This window comes from Pelodiscus sinensis, chromosome 2, assembly GCF_049634645.1.
Source record: "Pelodiscus sinensis isolate JC-2024 chromosome 2, ASM4963464v1, whole genome shotgun sequence".
Lineage (NCBI taxonomy): Eukaryota > Metazoa > Chordata > Testudines > Trionychidae > Pelodiscus > Pelodiscus sinensis.
Window position 1 is genome coordinate 169,172,953 of NC_134712.1, and position 15,411 is coordinate 169,188,363.

Here is a 15,411-nt window from a genome sequence, read left to right on the forward strand (position 1 = left end):
TGTCAAAATAATCTCAAGCTGGAGGACTTCTTACTCCGACTCCTATAACCCTCATTTTACGAGGAGTAAGGGAAGTCTAAGGAAGAGTGTTCTTCCTTCGACTTCCTCCTGTGCAGACAGCACCAAAAGCTGAATTAAGCTATTTTGACTTAAGCTACGCAATTGACGTAGCTCAAGTTGCGTAGCTTATTTCGATTTTAGCCCTGCTGTGTAGATGTGCCCTTTCTGACAAGCTTCATTTGTCTCTCCTCCCCAGCCAGGCAGATCAATTAAGAGAGAGTTTTTTCCTCCCCAATTTCCCCCCTGAATCTTTAACTATTTGGATACCCCCAAGAAATTACCCAATGGAGTATGGGAAGGGGCTTCATTTAGAAACCATACTCTGCTGGCTGATAAATTGCCCACAGTAACTCGGTGACAAATAACACTGAATCAAAATGAATAGTGGGTGAAATTTTAATATGCACTCAGGGACCTAAATGCATAAAATCCAGTTTACATCACATTTGCTTCCTCAGTTTGTAATTTGATTGATTATTTCAGTTATACAAGCCTGCAAATGTTGGCTAAGTTCCCTGCCAAGTGTTTAAACAAGATTTTAATACTAATGACTGTTTGGTTCAACTCTACTGATTTTCAGGTACATCATTTACGCATTTGGAGGCATGCTTTCCCAGAGTTAGAGCAATATTTGTACTGGCAACGTGAATACAATAAATATGTAGTTGCTTTTCTTTATAGGATGGCATAATTTTTCTTTTTTTAATTGTCTTTATAACAACAAATATTAATTGCACTTTGATATTTAATGGTTTTTTCAATCGATATGTTTTAATCAATATTTTTCAGGTTGTAATGTTGACATTTATAAATGAACATGTTGTACCAAGGGCAAATGTATTCAGCAAAGTGGAGCTGCTGTTCTAAAAAATTAACATAAATCAAATTATGCACTAACCCTCCTCTAGCCATTAATGCTCCCTGAGTATTATAGGAGGCTCGTATAATTATGATTAAAAATAGTTCTCTCTTCATGAAGTGTGAAATTCAATTAACAGAGTGGGAGCTGTAGAATGTCCCCAAACAGTGCAACCAACTCAAAGTAGGCAGATGGCCATAGAACAGGGGTGGCCAACCTGTGGCTCCAGAGACAAAGTGGCTGTTCAGAAGTTAATATGCAGCTCCTTACATAGGTACCAAATCCAGGGTTGGAGCTACAGGTGCCAACTTTCCCCTGGGCCACGGGGTGCTCACTGTTCAACCCCCAGCTCTGTCCTAGGCGCTCTCCCCCTCCACCCTTTCCCCTTAGGATCCTGCCACTTCCTACCCTTTCCCCTGAACCTGTCACACCCATGTCCCCCCCCCACCCCTCCAGTGTCTCCCAGTGCGAAAGAGCTGATCATAGTCGGGCAGGAGGAAAAAGAGGAGGCGTCACTGACCGGTGCGGCTGCCAGTGGGCAGGATGTGCTGAGAGAGGTGGTGGGGAGATGATCAGGCTGGTGACATAGAACTGTTGGTCTTTGGCAATGTGCATTGGTAAATTCTGTCTCCTTCTCAGATTTAGGTTGGCCACCCCTGGCCTAGAGCAATTGTGCAGGGAAACTACCCATTTACTCTGCGTAGTGGAGGTGTGGTGAAAGGGGAGGAAGAAGGAGAGGGTGGCATGCTTTACAAAGCTGCACAAATGATTTTGACACTGAGTCCTTATTAAAATAGGAAGGGGCAGTCTGAAGCCCCTTGCAGGCTTTTTGAAATCTCAGCCTATCTCCTTATCAAGTTTATGTGCTGCAAGAACAAGCGAATTCTATGCCCATGCATTCCTAGTGTATATTTCAGAGCATACTTTAGTAGCATTCTCAGGCTTATGAGGAGGATGCGCCCTTAGGATCTGATATCCATTATTCTCTTTTGACTTCTTCAAAGCAATATGGGTCAAAATTGGAGGAAATACGTAAAGTGTGATGTAGACTTATCTACACCACTTACTGGTGGGTTAGCCAATCTAAGTTCATACCACTTAGAACATAAGAATGGCCATTCTGGGTCAGACAAAAGGTCCATCCAGCCCAGTACCCTGTCTGCCAACAGTGGCCAATCCCAGGTGTCCCAGAAGGAGTGAATCGAACAGGTAATGATCAAGCGATCTCTCTCCTGCCTTCCATCTCCACCCTCTGACAAACAGAGGCTAGGGACACCATACTGGCTAATAGCCATTAATGGACTTAGCCTCCATGAATTTATCTAGTTGTCTTTTAAACCCTGTTACAGTCCTAGCCTTCACAACCTCCTCAGGCAAGGAGTTCCACAGATTGACTATGCGCTGTGTGAAGAAGAATTTCCTTTTATTTGTTTTAAACCTGCTGCCCATTAATTTCATTTGGTGGCCCCTAGTTCTTATATTATGAGAACAAATAAATAGCTTTTCCTTATTCGCTATCTCCACACCACGCATGATTTTATATACCACTATCATATCCCCCCTTAGTCTCCTCTTTTCCAAGATGAAAAGTTCCAGTCTCTTTAATCTCTCCTCAGATGGGACCCATTCCAAACCCCTAATCATTTTAGTTGCCCTTCGCTGAAACTTTTCTAATGCCAGTATATCTTTTTTGAGATGACGTATGCAGTATTACAGATGTGGGTGTACCATTGATTTATATAAGGGCAATAAGATATTCTCCGTCTTATTCTCTATCCCTTTTAAATGATTGCTAACATCCTGTTTGCTTTTTTGACTGCCACTGCACACTGTGTGGATGTCTTCAGAGAACTATCCACGATGATTCCAAGATCTCTTTCCTGATCAGTTGTAGCTAAATTAGCCCCCATCATATTATATGAATAGTTGGGGTTATATTTTTCAATGTGCATTCCTTTACATTTATCCACATTAAATTTCATTTGCCATTTTGTTGCCCAGTCACTTAGTTTGGTGAGATCTCTTTGAAATTCTGCACAGTCTGCTTTGTTCTTAACTAACTTGAACAGTTTAGTATCATCTGCAAACTTTGCCACCTCACTGTTTGCCCCTTTCTCCAGATCATTTATGAATAAGTTGAATAGGATTGGTCCTAGGACTGACCCTTGGGGAATACCACTTGGGGAATACCCCTCTCCATTCTGAAAATTTACCATTTATTCCTACCCTTTGTTTCCTGTCTTTTAACCAGTTCTCAGTCCATGAAAGGATCTTCCCTCTTTTCCCATGACAACTTAATTTACGTAAGAGCCTTTGGTAAGGGACCTTGTCAAAGGCTTTCTGGAAATCTAAGTACACTATATCTGCTAGATCCTCCTTGTCCACATGTTTGTTGACCCCTTCAAAGAACTCTAATAGATTAGTAAGACATGATTTCCCTTTACAGAATCCATGTTGACTTTTGCCCAACAAATTATGTTCTTCTATGTGTCTGACAATTTTATTCTTTACTATTGTTTTGACTAATTTGCCTGGTACTGACGTTAGACTTACCGGTCTGTAATTGCTAGGATCGCCTCTACAGCCCTTTTTAAACATTGGCATTACATTAGCTATCCAGTCATTGGATACAGAAGCTGATTTAAAGGATAGTTTACAAACCGTAGTTAATAGTTCCGCAGTTTCACATTTGAGTTCTTTCAGAACTCTTGGGTGAATGCCATCTGGTCCCGGTGACTTGTTACTGTTAAGTTTATCAATTAATTCCAAACCCTCCTCTAATGACACTTCAATCTGTGACAAGTCCTCAGATTTGTCACCTACAAAGGACGGGTCAGGTTTGGGAATCTCCCTAACATCCTTAGCCATGAAGATTGAAGCAAAGAATTCATTTAGTTTCTCTGCAATGACTTTATCGTCTTTAAGTGCTGCTTTTGTATCTCAATTTTCCAGGGGGTCCTGTGGTTGTTTAGCTGGCTTCCTGCTTCTGATGTACTTAAAAAACATTTTGTTATTACCTTTTGAGTTTTTGGCTAGCTGTTCTTCAAACTCTTTTTTGGCTTTTCTTATTACATTTTTACACTTAATTTGGCAATGTTTATGCTCCTTTCTAGTTATCTCACTAGGATTTGACTTCTACTTTTTAAAAGATGTCTTTTTATCTCTCACTGCTTCTTTTACATGGTTGTTAAGCCACGGTGGCTCTTTTTTAGTTCTTCTACTATGTTTTTTAATTTGTGGTATACATTTAAGTTGGGCCTCTGTTATGGTGTCTTTGAAAAGTGTCCATGCAGCTTACAGGGATTTTAATTTAGTCACTGTACCTTTTAATTTTTGTTTAACTAAACGTTAAACCTTTTCATTTCTGTTTTCCCTTTTTGAAATTAAATGCCACAGTGTTGGGCTGCTGAGGTGTTCTTCCCACCACAGGAATGTTAAATGTTATTATATTATGGTCACTATTTCCAGGCGGTCCTGTTATAGTTACCTCTTGGACCAGATCCTGCGCGCAGGACTAAATTGAGAATTGCCTCTCCCCTTGTGGGTTCCTGTACCAGCTGCTCCAAGAAGCAGTCATTTGAGGTATCAAGAAATTTTGTCTCTGCATCCCGTCCTGAGGTGACATGTACCCAGTCAATATGGGGATAGTTGAAATCCCCCACTATTATTGAGTTCTTTATTTTGATAGCCTCTCTAATCTCCCTTAGCATTTCATAGTCACTATTACTGTCCTGGTCAGGTGGTCGATAATAGACCCCTTCTGTTATATTCTTATTAGAGCAGGGAATTACTATCCATAGTGATTCTATGGAACAGGTTGATTCATTTAAGATTTTTACTTCATTTGATTTTAAATTTTCTTTCATATATAGTGCCACTCCCCCACTTGTACAACCTGTTCTGTCCTTCCGATATATTTTGTACCCTGGAATGATTGGGTCCCATTGATTGTCCTCACTCCACCAGGTTTCTGTGATGCCTATTATATCAGTATCCTCCTTTAACACGAGGCACTCTAGTTCACCCATCTTATTTTTTAGACTTCTAGCATTCATGTACAAGCACTTTAAAAACATGTCACTGTTTATTTGTCTGCCCTTTTCTGATGTGTCAGATTCTTTTTTATGTGAATGTTTCTCATCTGATCTGTCCCATACTCTATCCTCTTCCATCTTCTCCTACTGACTAAAACCTAGAGAATCTCTATCAATAGACTCTCCTCTAAGAGACATCTCTGTCTGATCTACATGCTCCTCTGCACCAATCGGCTTTCCCCCATTTCTTAGTTTAAAAACTGCTCTGTGACCTTTTATTAAGTTGCAGCAGTCTGGATCTACTTTGGTTTAGGCAGAGCCCATCCTTCCTATATAGGCTCCCCCTATCCCAAAAGTTTCCCCAGTTCCTTATTAAGCTAAACCCCTCCTCCCTACACCATCGTCTCATCCACGCATTGAGACTCTGAAGCTCTGCCTGCCTACCTGGCCCTGCGTGTGGAACTGGAAGCATTTCTGAGAATGCCACCATAGTGGTCCTGGATTTCAGTCTCTTTCCTAGCAGCCTAAATTTGGCATCCAGGACGTCTCTGCTACCCTTCCCTATGTCATTGGTATCTACATGGACCACAACCACTGGCTCCTCCCCAGCACTACACATAAGTCGATCTAGATGCCTCGAGAGATCCGCAATCTTTGCACCAGGCAGGCAAGTCACCATACTTACATTCTTAGGAACCAGATGATGGTATAAATGAAAGTTTAATAGCAAGGGTGTGAAGGACTCTTTATCTGCTTTCCAGCACTTATTTTAAAATGTTTCATGTCTACATGCACTGTAGCTCAGTGTCTTTATCCAGCATAGTTTGTCAGGGTTCTTGGTCTTTGAGAATTAAGTATAGGCTATACTAGAAAAGGTTTGCCAATATAGCTTGTACCAGAAGTCTTCCTACGGTAGATGCAACTTACACTAGCATAAAAGTGCGTTCCCCCACTAAAGTAAGTTATTCTAGCAAAAGCACTTTTATGGCAGTATAACAGTATTTACACTAGGACTTTTGCCAGTATAGAAACATTGCAAAAAGTCACATCCCTAATTGACCTTACTGGACCAACAAAAGTTTCTAGAGTAGATCTAGCCTTACATTTCTGAGCTAAATATTGTAATTATTACTCCTCTCGGTGACTCTGATTGGTTTGCCAGAAATCTCAATAATATTATTGAATAATATTGAAGGGAGTTAAGTGATTTCAACTTAACAGAAGTTTTTGCCAGGTAAAGGAGATCAACAACCTTCTTTGTCATTTATATTGGAACTGGAACTTTGGAGCCCAGTGTTTCTTAATCTTTTTAAGACCAAGGAACACCAAACAGTAATATTTTTATGGGCCACACCAAGGATTTTTTGTTGAGCAAAAAAAAAAAAAGATGGGGGAGGGGCAGAATTATTAAGGTCACCTGCCCCTTTAAGGGTGGCCATTTGGAATTCCAACTGTTTAAGAAACACTGTTGTAGCCCCTGGGCATGTTGACACATAAGTGAAACAGGAACCTGACTCAAAGGACCCCTCATCCTCAGCACTACCCTAGAGCAATGGTTTAAATGACACGTTTATTTTCATTTTATTTTCCAAAAAACCTTCACAAAAATTAATTAAGAACCTGAGTTAAGGATGCTGGGTAAATTTAGTATTTATATAAGTTAAATGTATTCAAGTCAGTAAAATCTGGTGAAATTCATCTTATGTTATTTACGGAACTTACCTGAAGCAATCTTGGAAGTGTGAGTGTTTACCTTCAAGAACTCATGGAGGACAGGTAAAGTCTCAGAGGACTGAAGAAGAGCAAACATAATACCCATCTTTAAAAAAGGACACTAATTGGATCAGTCAGGCTAATTTCATACCTGGAAAGATAATGGAGCAAGTTATTAAATAAGCAATTTGTGAGCACCTCGTAGGATAATGGGACCATATTTAAAAGTCAGCATGGATTTCACAAGAACAAACCATGTTAATCTACCTTGTTTCATTCTTGACAGGGCTACTAGCCTAATAGATAGAGGGAAGATGTAGACATGATATATCTTGATTGTAGTAAGGTTGTAGACATAGTTTCACATGATACGCTCATAAAAAAACTAAGGAAATGAGCTCTAGATGAAAATATTATAAGATGGATGCAAATCTGGTTGAAAGACTGTACTGAGTGATTATCTATGGTTCACTTAAAATTGGAGGGATATATCTAGTGGGATCCCATAGGTGTCTGTCCTGGGTTGAGTATTTTCACTCTGTTCAGTAATGACTGGGATATGGAGAGGCGAGTATGAGAATAACACCAAGATGGGAGGGATTGCTAACACTTTCAAGGACAGGATTAGAATTCAAAATGACCTTGACAAATTGGAGAATTGGTCTGAAATCAACAAGATGAAATTCAATAAACACACAATCTCAAAGCAGGACACTTAGGAAGGAAAAATCACATGCACAATGCTTCTGAGACAGTTTGTGGAATCCCCATCATTGGAGTTCTTTAAGAACAGGTTATAATAGCATTGTCAAGGATTGTCTAGGCATACTTGTTCCTGCTACAATGCAAGGGGGCTGGACTAGACGACCTCTCAAGGTTCCCACTCCTGTGAATGTATAAGTAAGGCTGGTGGAAAACATGATGGTCTAAATATTGGTGACATCATACTAGAATTTTCAGAAGCCTTCTCAATCCATTGCTAGGTTCAAACACTCAGTTGACCCCCAAGTGATCTGCTGCATGCCATCTATTCATCTCCTTGCTGGTCACCCCTTTTTACATTGACCTTCCAACATTCTTTCCACAATGACTTTCTCAAAGTTATTTCAGTCTTTATGCCTGATGTGACCTTAATTTGCATCTGTTGATTTCTGCCAGCAGGGTCTGATTCTCTGACCTAATCACTCATCCTCTGTTCTGTCTAGGAGACTCACAGTCTCTTTGGTAGCACCACAACACAGCAGCTTCAGTTTTCTTCTTGTCATCAGCGTTCATTTTCCATGATGCCATCTGTAAGTCACCATGGGAAATTGTGCTTTCCGTCAGTCTAATCTTCATATATTTTGATATGCCAGGGTTTTCCCAAACTTTGATAAGGGAATTCCATGGCCAAGTGAGTCATTCCTAGATTTCTTTTGGTGTCTTTGGAACAGTCTCCTTGGGTGGCTATGTATGACCTGAGATAATTGATAATTCTATGTCCACTATAGCATGTTGGTTAATCATGATGTCTGCTTGCATGCTGTTTTTATTAGTTGTGTCAATACACATGCCTTAGTTTTTGCCAGATTTGGAGATAGTCCATATTCCTCACTAACTGTACAAATTCCAACCTTTGTTGCATGATATTGCATCAGTGGATGTAGCAAAGACTTTTGTGTCATCAGCATACCTTAGGTCCATTAAGAGGTATCCACCAATGGAAATCCCAACTTCTTCCAGGGTTCATCTCATAGTATGTATGCACATTGAAAAGGCATGGAGGCACCCTGGTTTCACACCCCACCCCAGGGAAAACCACTCATTATCACCTGCTGCTATTCATGCCGGGGTCCTTTGCTGATAGTAGGGACTTGTGATGAGTTCAGGAAGGGGCTTGGGGTCCCCAGGTTTGCCAGTGTCTTTCAATGAAAGTCATGTCAGACACTATCAAAGGCTTTTTGAGGAGTAGTGTCAAAGAAATGGCTCTATCATGTTGTGCTAGTAGGAAATACGACTGTATAATCTCTAAAAGACAACCATGAAAGAGCCAGGCAAATGCAAGAGACAGAGCTCAATCTTTCCCTGCCCTCATCTGTTTCATGGAGCCCTCAGTAGCACTGCAGCACCCGTAGGCTTGCAGCCAGGGAAAAGTCATCAACCTGGGTGCTGTTTGACCTGCTCTGGGGGGCTATGCGCTTGTTACAGCAAGGGAGGTTGCATGGGTCATGTAGCCTACAGGGACCATTCCAAAATGGAGCTCTCTGACAGAAACAGAACAGGACATTAAGCAAAATATCTGTCCTCCTCTGGATGCTTGAGAAGGCCAAGAGAGACACTTTAGCCACCTCCAAAAATATGGAGCTTATCCTTTTCTCTCCCTGCTTCCCCACCACACATAAGGCTGCAGTAACTTCCATAGTCAGAGTAGACATATGACAGAGGGCAACTGGACTTAGCATTTTGTGGAAGGACATTTTTTTTCTGTATAAGATGAAGATCAGGGCATTAACAGGCTGAAATCTATTCAAAAAATTGGATGCATTCTTAGTGGCAATATTTACGCAAGATAACTATTCCAAATGGGAGGTGCATGTATGTATTTGAGGACATCATTTGGCTAATGGGAAGAAACTGGCCAACATTGTCTTGGCTCCTTATTGACACATCTCATGTAACTGTCATATGCTACAGCCCAATATTTTTTAAAGACTGTCTTAGAATAAAAACATCATAATGTTTATGCTGTAGGCAAAATTATGTTGCATATACATTTTGCAAAAAAACCCAAAACAGCCTTTGCTTTGAGAGAAGCTCTTCTGCTAGATATTATTAATTAATTATTCCTCATATTGTTTGCCTTTAATTTTTGACCCTTAAATTTCTGAGTTAATTAATTTTGCTTTGATCAGCATCTACAACAATTATAACGACAAGTGGAATTTTATCTCCGGCAAAAATGTTGATGGTGGTTACTTGAAATGCAAATATATGCTGCTTAAAGAATCCAATCTGGCATCCCAGTCTCTCAGTATGGCAACATCACTTGTTTTTTCAAATGGTTTAAATCTGCCACTTGACAAAGTATGCTTTTCCCCACACTGGATTTCTGTAACTCCATCCAGATAAATATAAAGTTGCATTGAACTTTACTGCTAAGCCTTCAAGCCTAGTGGATTTAAAGCTAGCAATTATGTTCTTATGGTGGATTGTAAGAGAGGAATGATAGGTCATAGTCAAAAGGAACAGTTTGTCCTGACTAATCGTTTTGATCAGCAACAAAGCACTCACACAATTGTGACCTGATAATATAATTTTCCTTTCAGTTTGAAAACTGGTCAACAATCACCTTTTTTTTTTTTTACTCCACTGATTCTTGTAATTCACAGAAAGGAAGTAGGGAACCAGGCCCACCAACAGAGGACAAAGGGGACCGTTGCACGGGGATCTGGCGATTTAAAAGGTCCTGGGGTTCTGGACCACCAGCAGTGGTGGGAGCCCTGGGCCCTTTAAATTGCTGCTGGAGCCTTATGCAGTGCAGTCTTTCAGGCTAGTTGGAGGAGACTAGCCCCTAGACTAGCCCCTATTGCCTGAGGCCCCACGCCTTCCAAGGGCCTAGAGCCAAATCCCACACACATTACCCATGGCCTGGTGAAGTTGGTCTCCAGCCCTACAGGGAATCCTCCCTTTGGAAGCTCTTTGTGCCACATGTGAATGGCAAAGGCTGAGGTTATCAGGAGAATGTGCTCCCCGACTGATGTGACTGGTTCTCAGAGATGATCTATGAAAAGCAGATCAACACATGGTGTTCTTTGTAACTTCTGTGGAAGAGTATCATTTAAAAAGTATGTTGTAGTTAGAGCTGGTATTCAGATGTTAAATTAATGGAGATTGCCTGTCTCCTAGACCTGGAAGGAACCTTGAAAGGTCATTGAGTCCAGTCCCCTGCCTACACAGCAGGACCAAGTACCATCCCTGACAAATTTTTGCCCCAAATCCCTAAATGGCCTCCACAAGGATTGAACTCAGAACCCTGGGTTTAGCAGGCCAATGCTCAAACCACTGAGCTATCCCTCCCCTCTGCTTATGCTTATGCTTACAAAAGCAAATTTGCCTTCAGTTCTGGGCCCTGTCCTGCAAACAATCTTCAGAGTCATTCTCCAGAGGCACTTAGCACCTTAACAAAACCAGAATGCATGGACAGGGCTCTTTGGCTTCTGGGAAATGTAAACTTGGAAAATCTTTCTCACATCCATATAGCTTACTCTTGCCCCTCCCCCCACTGATTTTTGTAACATATTGACATTTTAACATATAAGAATGGACATTTTCGTACATAAAGAAAAGAGGGTACAAATAGGCTGTGGAGTACACTGCCATCCATTGATGAAGATACCCTCCCCTCAGCATCCTGCATAAATCGGATTAATATTATTTATAATATAGGGAAGAACAATCCCCCAATATCTTAGCTACCATGGCTCAGATTCTAGACTCAGTTACATCCCAGCCAGCAGAACCAGTGGGGATATCTGTATGTAACCAAAGGAGGATCCCTCACCTCCTTGACAGGGAAGGCTCCTTTGGTAAAGGAACCGATGCGATTCTTCTGTACAAGGATTGGGAAAGACTGTGGTTTCCACACCACAGTATGAGGCCACGATCTAGGTGGCTTTCTGTGCTTCATTCAGCAGTCATGCCAGGGCTGGGGTAGGACTGGGGGCAAGGCAGCCTGAAAGTTCTGCTGTCTGGGACCAGAGTATTTGTGTGCTGTGAGAGTAGCTGCAAAGCAGCTTCTCATCCGTTCCATTGCCCACTTCCTTCTGCACTTTTCTGAGGCCAGTGTGTTTAGACTCAAGATTTTGGCTCAATGTGACCAAAATAAGAACACACAGCTGGACAAATTCAATAAGGGAGGCCACAAATAGGTGGAAAATGAAACTGCAGGAGTAAATTAGTTATGGTCAGTGCTGCAGGCCAGATTTTGGATTCTGCACGGCTGCACGAACAAAACAAGATGCAATGAACCCCTACAGCTCCCACTTACTCTCAGGATCAAACCCTCATATTAGGTGTAGTCCCAAGTGAAGTGACAAGTGTGTAAGTTGCCGGGTTTGCTTCACAGTACGTCTGGCAGATCCCTGCCATGCACTACACAAAGCAGGAGTTACAGACCAGTGGAGCTGCTGATCAGAATCTAACCATTGATAAAAGCTAGATCCCTGGCTGTTTCCTCTTGTACCGAGTGTCCGCTGTATCCTAGCAACATTGCTGGACATTTGTCAGATCCTGGTAGTGAGAACCAGTGATGGTTGGGGATTTGACTGGCACAGAGCACCGCACAGATTACCTCCTCCTGCCATAGGAGCAGGTTCTTGGGATTACTGCCATTGTTGATGTTCGTGGTGCCTGAAGCATGTGAATTCCCTTGTGAATAGGACTGGCTGGATAGATGGCCCAGTAACATTTCTTGTTCCACTGCAATTGTGGGTGGTGAGGTGGGTCTTTGTGCATGCTTCAGGGATGTTAGCATCATTTCGTTTGCCCCTTCTGTGCAAATGCAGGAGAGGATTTTCTCCTTGATGTGCCTTCTTTTTGGCTAATCCCTCCCCCTCTTTGGCTATACCTCCCTGCATGAGTAAGTTTACTGTCTTTTTTGGACACCCACAGAATGCTTCATTAGAACACATGCAAATGGAGCGTGTCACAGGGTGATACTGGCTCTTTGAGAAGGAACAGGGCCAGTGCATCTGTGCCTCATCATGCTCCAATTTGGCCAGTGAAGAGAGTGTTAAAAAGGACACCTGGGCCTAGAATAGGAAGAGACCCAGAGAGTCTGGGTGAAGCAGGACTATGGGCCAGAGAGCAAGGGAGCAGATGTGGGATTCTCTCTGCCTGCTCCCTGAGAGTAAGGGGAGAAGAAGTGGGAAGTTATCTGGGGGAGGGAAGGGAGGAAGTCAGAGGGAAAGAGCAAGAGACCTGATGGAAGAGATCCTGTGAGTTGGAACCACAGGCTGTTGTGAAAAGCCCTGAGACAACATCTGTAAGGAAAAGGATACTCCAGGGGAGCCAGCCTGGAGACCCAGAGTGATATACCAAAGCCAGGAAAGGCACAAGGCAACAAGCCCAGAAATAGGCTGGGAACAGGATTCCACAAGTACTCTAAAGAGAAGCCCCAAAGAGCTGGGGGACTTTTTAGTGTGGTAGAGACGTTTTTGTTTCAGTGTTAGTACCCCAGAAGGGGTTGCATTTGATGTGGCTCAGTCCTCTGGCCAAGTCTCATTGCCAGAACAAAATAGTGAATGGAGAGCTGAAGCAAACCACCTCTGGCAGGGAAACTGAGATGGGCAAACTGGCAGTGGCCACATTCAGCCAACAGGGGACTCTGCAGAGCTATGACAGATGGCAAATCTGAACTGAGAAAAACCCCTTGTTTTCTGGAAACGAGGTGGTTCTTGCATCCTTCCACCCTTTTCCTGGCCAAATTACATCCAACAAGAAGATTGTGCTTCTTTATGAGTCACAATACAGTGCAGCCAAGTTATGAATCCCAGATCTTAAACTGAGCTGGACTTCATCTAAGAAATTAAATGATGCCCTTGAGCAAAATGAACAACCTCTTGCAACTGGAGTTTCCTAAACAGTGATGATGATTAGTCCAATGAAAAGTAGTGAATGATTTATTTGTAGATCCATCCTTCATTTTTGTGCCATGACTGACAGAAAAATATTTCTGGTGAAAATGTACAGGTAATGCAAAATTGATATGTTTTGTTTTTATCTTGCTGTTTTAGATGGGACTGAACAAAGCTGTAAGGGAAGCAAGCAGGATTGTCAAGAATTCCAAAGTTCTGGTAAGAAATGAGACAAAAGGTATTTTACCCAGTGATTGCATTTATCAGGGATGGCTGGTCTCAATTTGCATAATTTGGAACCCTTTTGAACATCATAGATTTTGAAATGCTGAACTGAGACTTCAGTATGTATTGGTTCTGCCCCATGGTTGGGTGAGACTGAATATGGGAATAAAGGAGCCAAGTCAATATTTAGTGTAAACATAGGTGCAAAATACAGCAGAATGAAAAACAACTGCAGATAAATGCAGGAAAAGTAAGAGTCTAGAACCTCTCAAGCTGTAACTAGGCATAGCAGATTTATACATCAGCTGAGATGCAGTACCATACCAGCACACAATTGATGTTAGCTTAACTCTTTGATGATTCATTCATCCTTAATATATAGCTTTTTAAAAAAAAAAAAAAAAAAAAAAAAAAAAAAAAAGAGGAGGGGATTTAAAAACCTACAATGACATGAATAAAGCTCCATGAATTTTAATTAGTTTTATTAACCCTGCCAACTCGATTATGGTTCAAGAAGCTCCCTGAACTCAGACTCAATGCCCATATTCAAATCCTCATCTGAATATTTACTGAAGAGTTCCACTTCATTATTATGTATTACTATGTTGTTTGCATTTGTTTATGCAGAATCCTATGCTGCCAGTCCCACTAATGCTGAATAGTGTTCACTCACGCACAAATCCTCATTCAACCCCACAGGGCTATTATCCATGTAAGCGTAAGGATGGCAGAACTGAGCCTGTGGTGCCTGAAATGTGCTAGGCACTTAACAGAACCTAGAAAAGACACAGTCCTTGCCCCAGTGTGCTGGCTGAAAATCCAAGTGTGCCGCCCAGTGATAAAGGGTAGAATAGGGAGAAGGGAGCGCAGCACAAGGATTATACGTAGGGTCACATAGCAATAGAGATGTAGCTGTGTTAGTCCGGTCTTGCTTAAACAAAAGACAGGACTATGCAGCACTTTAAAGACTAACCAGATGGTTTATTAGGTGATGAGCTTTCGTGGGCCAGACCCACTTCCTCAGATCAAATTGTGGAAGAAAATTGGCATGACCATATATACCAAAGGGATGCAATCAAAAAAAGTGAACACACATAAAATCGACAAATCAGATTTTAGAACGGGGGTGGGGGGGAAGTTAGGGTCTATGAGATAATGATATTAGGAGTAATAATTGGGGAAGCTATCTTTGTAATGGGTAAGATAATTAGCATCTTTGTTAAGGCTAATTATCTTACCCATTACAAAGATAGCTTCCCCAATTATCACCCCTAATATCATTATCTCATAGGGTATGTCTACACTACCACCCTAGTTCGAACTAGGGTGGTTAATGTAGTCAATCGAAGTTGCAAATGAAGCCCGGGATTTAAATATCCCGGGCTTCATTTACATCTTGCCGGGTGCCGCCATTTTTAAATCCCCAGTAGTTCGGACTCCGTGCCCGCGGCTACACGCGGCACGGAGTAGGTAGTTCGAATTAGGCTTTCTAATTCGAACTACCGTTACTCCTCATGGAACGAGGTGTAATGGTAGTTTGAATTAGAAAGCCTAATTCGAACTATCTACTCCGTGCCGCGTGTAGCCGCGGGCACGGAGTCCGAACTACTGGGGATTTAAAAATGGCGGTGCCCGGCAAGATGCAAATGAAGCCCAGGATATTTAAATCCCAGGCTTCATTTGCAACTTCGATTGACTACATTAGCCACCCTTGTTCGAACTAGGGTGGTAGTGTAGACATACCCATAGACACTAAGCTCTCCCCCTCTGTTCTAAAATCTGATTTGTCAATTTTATGTGTGTTCACTTGTTTTGATTGTATCCCTTTGGTATATATGGTTGTGCCAATTTTCTTCCACAATTTGATCTGAGGAAGTGGGTCTGGCCCACGAAAGCTCATCACCTA

At 41.8% G+C, this 15,411-nt stretch overlaps 1 protein-coding gene across 2 annotated transcripts in view; it reads left to right on the top strand.

Annotated features, from left to right (window-relative positions):
• AOAH (acyloxyacyl hydrolase) overlaps nucleotides 1–15,411 on the top strand; it is a 132,303-nt gene that overhangs the window by 31,518 nt on the left and 85,374 nt on the right. For both annotated transcript variants that reach the window (XM_006124062.4, XM_075921745.1), the window contains exon 6: nucleotides 13,440–13,499. In XM_006124062.4, the coding sequence (XP_006124124.2) occupies nucleotides 13,440–13,499 (60 nt within the window). The remainder of the gene's footprint in view (nucleotides 1–13,439; nucleotides 13,500–15,411) is intronic.